We start from the raw sequence: 10,291 nt of genomic DNA, 5'->3' as shown, positions 1-10,291 counted from the left end.
GTTTGACCAAAAATAGAGAAAAAATATAGCCATTAATTAAGGACTCTTGATTGTTGAGTAATGGTAGCATGCAGTTTCACAATTATTTTAGTTTTATAACAGCAGGAAAATGATGCTAAAATTGAGGTATTGGGTTCCTTGGATCCCTGTCTGCTGGTCTGGTTTATTTTAGTTTTATAACACCGGCGTGCATGCAAGGAAGGAATGAGAAAGAAGTAGCTCAATATTAAACAAGTTGGTACTACCTCTTTTCCGGTTTATAGAGCTCAATTTAAAAATCTCACCAATCAAGGTAGATGATGAATGGTAGAACAATTTTTGTAGTTTGCAAAACCACTTTATTAATGCACTTGTTTTTCTAAAAATTATGTTTATCAATGCATTATTTGCAATGCATGCATCATAAAGTACATGCATTGGTCATTTTTCTCTTAATACTTGTATGCAATGATTTATTGCGCCTTGAAATCTGAACATGTGATGAAAAACAAGATAATCCCTATAAACCGAAAATGAGAGAGTAGTACAAGAAAACATCATTAACCTTGTATAGATGCAAAATGTATTTTTCATAATGGCCTTGTATAAAGGAATGGAGGGAGTACTATTCTTGGTTTCCCACTCACCCAAGTTCAGTTCAAATAAAATGGCATGAATAGATCAAACACAAGGAAATAGATAATATGATCTGACAAACATAGACAAAGTTCCACATGTGGCACATGCCTTCCTTCACTTATTTTGCTTCTAGCTCCTTTCTTAGACGAATTTTTCTATGATCTAGAAGAATTTTTCTAGGACCCAGATGACCTTCACTTCAACTTGTTCACCATCAAATTCTCTTTTTTGAGTCCTAATTCTACGGGGTAACTCTAGACTTTCTTCACTCCTAATTCTACGGCTGCAGTCTAGACAGAATTTCAAATTCTTGTCCTCTTCTTGGCTGTCACAGGTTGTGATTACTCTTAGGTCCACCTCTATGTGGAGTTTGTACTTGCTACGATCAGGCAATGCAATCATGTGTGGTCCCAGTGGAAGAATGCACGTGGAACCACAGGGCAGGGACAAGCTACTGCCTCGTTCAAAACTGAAGAGATTGACGCTTTTGCTCCCATAGTCAATGGCAATTGCCTTGACGCTACCATACACAGAGCGGCTTCTCGAACCGAAGTCTTTGAGGTTCAACCTGACCTCAACATAGGTCTCAACTGCTTCCGGAATCACCAAGTATGTGATCTCCAACTTGCGGCCAAGGCCTCCATAGATGGTTTGTGTGAATTCCTCAACTTCATCAGGCTCAGTAACATCCCAGCCTCGGCGGAAATGACCGCTCCAAGACCCCTCATCATCAGTAGAAGACCCCTCATCGTCTTCTGTGAAAACCAGGTCTTCTGTGAAAACCTCCAAGCAAAAGGCACCGTAAGCCTGTAGTATCCCACATGGTCCAGCGAGTACCAAATCCTTTCCTTCCTACACATGAAAGCATGAATGTGAAGGATTTTAATTTATTACAATATATAATGCATGTAAAGAGGCATAAAGCATGTAGTAGATATAACATACGGTAGCTAGTGTATACCTCTTGTACTTCCCCCTCGAGTGCCACATAGATGACAAAATTTTGGTACCAGTCATGGGCGTCCATACGGCTAATACGAAAGTTTGCACGAATGGCCAACACTTGCACCGCACGTAAAATTGACACCTCCGTCAAATCTTCATCATCGGAATGCTCCGAGGCAAATGAAGCATCATCCTCACCTCCGTCACCATCCTCACCTCCGTCACCATCCTCATTGGCAGTGTTAATAAACCATCCATGAAACTTCAGTTTGGTTCCATACATGTTCCAATCCCACACTTCACTCATCGGCTGATTGTTGTCACCCTCAAGCGAGGGGAAAAAAGAGATATTAGCAAATAGGATATGTCACTACAGAATGTCATCAACCACCACACAATTGGGACTGGCAATAGGCATATCTATAGTACAAACAACAATATGGACCAAACTTACCTGTTTTACTTCTACATTCCACAAACAGTGAACAGCAACAAAACTAATCACGCCACAAGCAACGTATTGTAGAGCAGGCTGCCCCCCACCCTGAAAAAAAAAAGATGAGATGAGCATATATAACAGGGCATTTTATTTTCAAGATAATATCAGGTGCAACTCAAGTAGCATAACTCACCTGTGTGGATTGAAACCAGTTCAGTATGATGATAATTACAGTGTATCGCAAAAATGCGTAATTAAAGAAATGGTTCTTGCTAGCTCTTGGCACAGCGATACAGAGGGCAAGTGCAACACATATACCTGGAACCAAAAAGCAGAAATCTATATTATGTGCTGAGTGATGCAGCAACTGCTCCAATATGCAGAATTTAATACAATAGTTAATCCAAGAGGAAGTTCAAACTTCAAAATAATTTGTTTTTCTCTGCATACTGTCTCGGCCCCTTGGGCCACAATTTTTTTTTAATCATACCGGCAACAGCAAAAGAGTGGCATGGATCCCATATAGAGCAACCGAGCAAGTAAAACAGCCAAGCAAGCAGGGCGCATCTGAACAAGAATTGGAAACGTTCTAGTTTCAAATCTGCACTTTTCCCTAGTACTAATACTAAAGAATAAACAAAAGATAGAATGTTCTCTTAGATCAACAAGAATAAGAAAATGCTGATAAATACTATTTCGTCCTCATAGACCAACAAGAGAAAGAGCTGCAATGATGCAAAAAATTTACTGAGGTCTCACTATAAATACAGGTGATTATGCCAAATGAAGTTGACATGCACAAGTCATAGTGAAGCTGATGTTACTTTTATTCTATTACTAACCACATATCTATAATCATTGCAAGTTTCAGAAGAACAAACCGCAAATGTAATTTGGCACAAACAAAAGAACTTCTATTCTATTACTAACCAGATATTGCAGTGTCAGCAATGAAAAGCATGGAGGAAGCATCTTCGGGTGGGAACACGTGCTGTGCATAACAATGCATATCAGATTAGTTGAACTATTAAACTAAAAACGAACCCACTGACAATATTATCACCAAAAGTTCACTAAAAAGATCTATGACATTTATTGGAGCATAAAAAATTTAGCTACCCTGACCATAACTGATGTGAACACCACCCAGAAAGTGCTGCTCATAATTCTTAGAAATACACAATATAACTAATAAAAACAAACCTGGATACGGGAAGAAATTCCCAAAACATTGTTTGCTAAACAATGCTTCATAGCAGCACAGCACATGCAAACAAAAAATCCGGGGATTGAAGCCACAGCCCATGACTTGATGATGCCTACTGAAACTCATAAAATCAGATATGCATGAACTTAAACCATATTAAAAAAATATTGGTAAATGTAGGCAGCTGGCATCAAACTAGTGTAAGGATGAACCCTTCATGACTTTGTCCTGCTGAGCTAAGATAAATCAAAAGACACCATAACATGAATAGTAATCAAGATCTAGTAAGTAATATCTCAACTTAACAAGGAAAATCTGTCCACAATGAAACAAGTCAACAACAAAGTATAGTTTCAGTTCCATGCCACTTAACTGTACACAATGAATAGTAATCAAAGGAAAGAAGTCAACAAGAAACTATTTCCATGCCACGTAACTGTTGATAAAATATTGAAATCTGCTTTAGCATTGATACTTCATATGCTACTTGCCGTGCAAACTTTTGAGAATTACTACAACATTCCACAATGAGGTGGACAAGACAGCGGTGAGGAGCCTACCAAAAAAATCAATTGCTAAAAGATCATTATGGAGTGTACAAGAGGTCAATCTAATATTTTTTAGTCACCACGTTTTTACTCCAGCCATAGTATCCTGAAGATAAAATCTGGTCTAGAATAGTTCTGAAAAAAGACAGATGCATAATAACAAGCTCCGCACAATTGGACCCATCAAAATGAGTAGGAACATACTGTGGATACGTGGAGCATCCAAACGAAACATGAACAGAGAGAACACTGGCAAAAGCATATCATGCATTTTGGATATCATCGTCTCCTGCATAATAGTAGATAAAATAAATAAATTTCATTTAATAGAAACGAATGAATTCAGGTGGCGTGGTTTTCTTAATAAAAAGACAAAATAAATCGTTCTGTTAGTGACTAATAAGATATGCCAAAGGAGACGTCGATGGGCGTGCCTAATCCGACCTCGCGGGGGCGGAGACGAGGAAAAGCGAATGTGAGGAGAGGGGGATCTGAGACGGCGAAGGGCCTAACCCGACCTGGCGGCGGCGGGCGGAAAGACTATGGGGGCGGAGACAAGGAGGAAAAGCGAATGTGAGGAGAGGGGGATCTGAGACGGCGAAGGGCCTAACCCGACCTGGCGGCGGCGGGCGTTAAGGGCCAGTTCTTTTGGGCAATTCTCCCAGAATTGACCCCCTCCCCAGCTTCTCCCAGAATTGTCACTTAATATTTTTTTACAATTCCTAGCTAGTTAAGGTCTAATTAGCTAGGAATTGTAAAAAAATATTAAGTGACAATTCTGGGAGAAGCTGGGGAGGGGGTAATTCTGGAAGAATTGCTCAAAAGAACTGGCCCTAAGACTATGGGGGCGGAGACAAGGAGGAAAAGCTAAGGTGAGGAGAGGGGGATCTGAGACGGGGAAGGGCCTATCCCGACCTGGCGGCGGCGGGCGGAAAGACTATGGGGATCGGCGGAGTTGATACGGCAGGACGCCGACTTCGAGTTTCCCTGCTCGAGGTACCGATGAGGACCGGAGGGCGAAACAGCAGAGACAAAAAAAAGTACGAGGAGAAGCACTTACCAGACGGCGACGAGCCCGACGCCGGAAGGTAAACAGCTGCGGGCGGCAGAGAGGAGAGCAAACCCTAGCGGCCGCGGAGAGGACTAGAGGAGAGCAAACCCTAGCGGCCGTGGATGGATGGGACCGATGGGAACGAGATCGTCTAACTTTTATATCGCCACAACTATCTCTACTCCTAATCTCTACTCCTAATGTGTCAGTTCGTAAGTCGTTCGTTCGTTTCGTTCGTTCCACCCTTCCATCGATCTCCCCCTCCCCCCATGCGATCTCCCTCCCACAGATTTTTGTGCTCCCTCCGAAAACCAAGACCGGTTTTAATTCATGCCCAGAAAAACCAAATCAACCCTTCCATATAAAACACCAATCCTTCCATCCTTCCCTTCCATATACGACGCCAATCAAATCATATGAGCCACCCACCGATTTTTTACCGTACCGAGATCCCTTGCCGTATCTGGTTTTTGTTGCCTTTTTTCGCCATACCAGCCGATCATGCAATATTTGTAGATGGATAAATGGAAAATCGCACAATTACAGGATGCCAGTTATCTGCTTACGACCCCATCTAATCAATCTCTTCCTCCAGAAATTACCGTCGGTGGAGTGCTCCCTCTCTCTCTCTCTACGCTCTTGCCTCTCTTCATCTTCCCCATGGAGTCATGGGCGTTCTAGACCTAAACCTACTACCGATCCACCATGGAGCCGACGAGTTCGAAGGGAATGCGATCGATTTGGAGTTCTGGACTACGATCGATCTCAGGAGTCATAACACTCTATTGCCGTCAATTGGCTGTTGGGCCGGCAGGAACTACGATGCCTCGCCGCTGCGTAACGGAGCAGGTGGCGGAGGTGGCTACAGTGGGGCGGAGGAAGTAGGAAAGAGGTGAGGCGGGGCGGCTGGGTGTGCTCTAATTGATGTTGTGGTTGGCGGTGTTGTGCTTTATCCTCGCGATGGCGGTGTTCGCATCGACAGATTGCAGCATGCTGTTGTAGCTGGCACTGTTCAGGTTACTGCTTACGGCGATCGTGATTGCGTTGCTCTCCTCGTCTCCCTTCCTTTGTCGCGACGCCGCCCAGACTATGGTGTGGTTTCCTCGCCGGATCCCATGGGCATGGGCGGATCAGTGTGGAGAATAGGAACCCAGACTCGAGCCGAAGCCATGTGTGAGGAGACACAGGGTTGACGGCGTCATGGTGCTGCGTGCGGTGAGGATTGGAGCCAGGCAGCTGCATCGCTGAGTAAGTGGAGTGGCTGAGGCGTCATGGCGTGGGTGGAGGAGGGACAACGGTGACACCGTGCCGGGACGAACGAGAAGGACAGCATCGTGATGGTCCGAGCATGGAGGGGTGGGATGGGGTAGGAAGAGCACGTGGTGAAGAAGGAGCGCCGCTGTGGAGAAGAAGATGAGACAACACTAGCAACATCCATTTTTCTGTTCTCATGTATGAATGACAAATTGAGTATCGAGTTAAGACATTTTCACACGTTTTGGATGGTGGTGTACTATTGAATTTGAGTCAGATGTCAAGTATCCATCCATGAGCGCCATGAGAAAACAAGTACTACATGGATTCATTGCTCGTGTTCTTTTTCATCAAAATGTGACAAAGTTTAATTACCTCTAATGTGCATGCCCTTTTCAGTCTTAAGAACATGTAGCCTGCTTATTTGTCCAACATATGCCCTTGGGTGCAGATTCTAGACCTGCCAGCCTATTTAATAGGCCAATTGCCTATACAGAATATCTGTCAAGAATGCACTAATACGACTTATGCAGACATCTTTCATTTGTTTGAGAAATTTGCAAGAAGAAAAGTGCAGTGTTGTGAATAAAATATAAGACAGGGATCAGTGTTTCTGCAACAACACAGGTGTGTTTCATGTATTTTTTGATCGTATTACCTTTTCTGCCATTCCCAATAATCCATGCCTTGCCACATATTCAATTAAATTCTTCTAATTCTGGCTTAGTTGTTTCCTCAGCTTCTGTCTGACGAGGATGCGATGGATCAAGGAAGTTCCTGATGCAGAGATAGCTTTGGAAGAAAGTTTTGCAGCGTGGTGTTTACATGCTGGTGGTACTCTTGGTGGTTCCTATAGTCTTATTGTCAACTAAAAAAAGTAACATAACATTTGTTGGGCTTTATTCATCCATCAATGCCAAAATATAAAAGGCTGAAAAACAATAATGAATAGTTATGTGGCCTGTTGAAGTAAAATACAAAAGGGAAAAAAGATAATAGTATTTCTGAACTCTGAAGGTATTTGTCTGGAAATTCAACAATACCCATTTTATATATTTATTTTGAAAGATGTAACTATATTGACCAGAAGTTTCATATAGAGAACTCTTATAAGATTATATATTTATTTTGGAAGAAGTAAATATATTGATCAGAAGGGTTTGCATGCTAATATACAAGAAGAGGGAAGAAGAATTACAAAGAGGTCAATTACAGGACAAGAGAATCTATGTGTTATTCTTCAAATCTAAAAGAGATAAAATAAAGATCCTTCTTAAACATAACCTTTCAATGTGCAATGGAAGGCACCTTCCCCTCAAAGACCAGCCAATTTCTTCTATGTTTCCAAATATTCCATAGTACACATACAACCACTTCAACAAATCAGGTTCTATTCGTGTTTTCTTCCTTGATTAGAATTTTTTTCATTGTTGCACTTCATTGATATAATTTAAAGAGATAGTTTTTGCCCCCTTTTTCCTTTTCACTCTATTTTATTTATCTTAAGACAACAGGGGCGCGTAAATACAAGTCACCACGAAATAAGCTTGGCGGCATCTCGTATTCTCGTCAAAGTGATGTATGTGTTGCAGACCACTTTTTGTCAAGTTTCAAGTCAGTGCCTATTCTCAAGATAGTCACCAGGGACATAAGTGTGTGTGAAAGTTCAGTAAGAAACTCACCAACCTAGGGACCTTGCATCTAAAGAGAGAAGAAGTAAGAATAAATCATGTCAACGGAATGAGCTACTACCACTGGATAGAATCTGTTTTTAGAATTTATGTAAAGGACACGGTTTAACTAATTATTGGGTTTAATCTTTAGATTATTGTAGAGGCATGCGTAAATATAATCTGACATTGATAATAGAAGATATGCGAATTCTCAATGCAGAGAGCACTCTTCTCTATATTATCACAGAAAGCCATTTCCTCCCAAAACTAGCTGGTAGTGGAGCTTGAAAAGCACCGGATGATTTGTGTGTTGGATGTGCTGCCTCTACATTTCTTGACAAATGATAATTGATAAAGAGTGGAAGTTGTTTTGTATATTATTGCTTACTTGGGAGACTTTTAACATGCAAAGTAAGTAATACATCAGGGGTATGTAAACTTAGTTGCATGTACAATTTTGTTTTGAATCTCATGCCAGGTACATTGTACGTAAAATTATGCTTGGATGACTGATGATGACATTATTCAGGGGTTTGGTCATCCGCGCGCATATTGTAATATGTAATGTACCCGTCAGTGGAAGAAGAAATAGTGCTATTGACTACATTGTTCTTTGCTATTGACAACATATAGAAAAGACAGGGGAAGAGCATCAATTGTCATTGTATTTGATAATCTTTGATCGATAGAGATGAACTTTTAAAGAAGTCTGATTGCTAATATTTATTCTAGGATATTGATTTGTAATTTTAAGAAGGGGAGCCTTGGCGCAGTGGTAAAGCTGCTGCCTTGTGACCATGAGGTCATGGGTTCAAGTCCTGGAAACAGCCTCTTACAGAAATGTAGGGAAAGGCTGCGTACTATAGACCCAAGGTGGTCGGACCCTTCCCTGGACCCTGCGCAAGCGGGAGCTACATGCACCAGGTTGCCCTTTATTGATTTGTAATTTTAAAAAAACAGGAATTGACTGCTGATTATTGGTTGCTATTGATACGTATTGCTATGATGGCTGATCTGAGTGATGCTTCATAGTACAACCTGGCTAAAAAGTAAGGTCGGCAAAAGTATAGCTTTGGAATAATTAATGTATGATAATATTTGGTGCGACTAAGATAAATATAATTAAAATATGTGAAGAAAAAAGCTTGAGTGGGGTGATGTGATTGCTTGTGTAGAGGAGACAAGTGTAAGGCAATATTTTTCCCAACACAGTCATAAGCCGCATGCTACGTCGATGCTTGTAAATTATAAAGTTGTTTTGATCAATATTTGTACATATAAATTAGTTTTTTCCGCGGCAGTAGGCTCTCAACGAAATGGCTGACAAACGCTTACCAACATGGACAACGGCCACAACGCACTCGCGATATGGGTGACCAAGCATTTGCCAAGATGGATGACTACCGTGCTCTGGAGGACGTCCATAGGCTAACGGTCGCCAAAACATACGCAGGGGCGCAATAGGACGAGGTTGGCGATCATTCCCTCGAGGACGACCAAGCGTTGATAGTCGAAGGCTCTAACCGCGCCTTCAAAGATGACGGTGAGGACCGAGGACAATCGGTCACACGCCATCACTCTTTAAATATTGTTCAATCACGTAGCAATGCACGGGTATTTAGCTATATTATATGTTTTTGAGATATAATGCTTATGGTAAGACATCAAAGAAATATTTAGAATTGCCGATGAAGGTAACCTGGAACATTGATTTAGTAAACAAATATGCCCGGCCATCACATCAAGGAAAGGTTCCATAGACAACTCCAAGGATTTCCCAAACTATAAAAATAATGTGCAACGCAACTCAGAATCAAAACATACCCTTTGATTCAGACTTGTTGCTCCCATCCCCTTTCAGGACCTCCTCCTTCTCCTTCAGGAAATCTGAAACAGTAAGGGCCAAATGTCAACACAGCCACCAACTAAAGTGGATCAAAGGAAACCCAAAACCAGGAAGAAAGCTTACTCTTTTTCGACTGGTAAGAGAACAGCCGCCGGGACTGCGAGTTGGCGAGCAGGAATCTCCAGTCTCGGACCTTGCCGGCCCCGTTGGCCGACGAAGCCCGGCTCCCAAGAGTAGACGTCAGGTAGCAACGCATGAGACACGGACCCTGAGCAGATAATCCTAGAGGACTGAATATTGCACAGAGTGAGGTGATGCACATGCCGATGAACCGAATTGACGGGGAAGAGCAGGCGGTGGGGTCGGAGAGGGAGACTAATCTGTACCGGGACAAGCAAGCGAGCACGCGGGAGATGGTGGAGAGACTCATTGCGGCGACGGTGACGGTAGCGGCATCAGGAGGAGAGGGAGGGGGCGGCGTCCCCGAACGAGCATACCGAGCTCGAGCGCCTCCTCGGTCACTTCGGCGACCGGATTTGAGGAAGGAGCAGGGAAGAGCATGGGCTTGCAAGTCCCGCGCCTCCGCGTCTGCCTCCGACAGATGCTCCCGCGACCGGATTCGACCATGAACGGGATGAAGAGCAGGGGCGACCATGGGAGAATAGGTAACAGAGGGGAGATGTGAGGGGCGGTGGGAAGTGACCAGAACG

At 42.7% G+C, this 10,291-nt stretch overlaps 1 protein-coding gene across 6 annotated transcripts; it reads right to left on the bottom strand.

Moving 5' to 3' along the window:
• Positions 1-552: 552 nt before the first annotated feature.
• On the bottom strand, positions 553-10,291 carry LOC119317134. Of its 6 annotated transcripts, none has more exons than XM_037591539.1 (10): positions 9,968-10,291; positions 9,705-9,871; positions 9,560-9,622; positions 3,962-4,046; positions 3,206-3,324; positions 2,933-2,993; positions 2,196-2,320; positions 2,018-2,107; positions 1,580-1,888; positions 553-1,470 (listed from the first exon to the last, which is right to left on the bottom strand). In XM_037591539.1, exons 3-10 carry the CDS (start codon positions 9,584-9,586, stop codon positions 781-783), a joined length of 1,506 nt encoding a protein of 501 aa, XP_037447436.1. In that variant the 5' UTR covers positions 9,587-9,622; positions 9,705-9,871; positions 9,968-10,291; the 3' UTR covers positions 553-780. The 6 variants fall into 6 exon arrangements, with proteins under 6 accessions (XP_037447436.1, XP_037447437.1, XP_037447432.1 ...); XM_037591540.1 differs by having other exon boundaries at positions 3,206-3,321; XM_037591535.1 differs by lacking the exon at positions 3,962-4,046 and having other exon boundaries at positions 3,206-3,321.

The sequence above is a fragment of the Triticum dicoccoides genome, chromosome 6A (genome assembly GCF_002162155.2).
Source record: "Triticum dicoccoides isolate Atlit2015 ecotype Zavitan chromosome 6A, WEW_v2.0, whole genome shotgun sequence".
NCBI lineage: Eukaryota > Viridiplantae > Streptophyta > Magnoliopsida > Poales > Poaceae > Triticum > Triticum dicoccoides.
The sequence above is the reverse complement of the archived record's forward strand: the minus strand, read 5'-3'. Positions and strand labels throughout refer to the sequence as shown.

Bases quoted from the DNA above. Each gene is read 5' to 3' on its own strand.
- LOC119317134 (XM_037591535.1), bottom strand. From the start codon at position 10,236: ATGGTCGCCCCTGCTCTTCATCCCGTTCATGGTCGAATCCGGTCGCGG. The intron at 1,889-2,017 runs GTAAGTTTGGTC...CCCTCGCTTGAG, and splicing joins GGAATGTAGAAGTAAAACAG to GGTGACAACAATCAGCCGAT. The intron at 1,471-1,579 runs GTATACACTAGC...TTTCATGTGTAG, and splicing joins TCGAGGGGGAAGTACAAGAG to GAAGGAAAGGATTTGGTACT.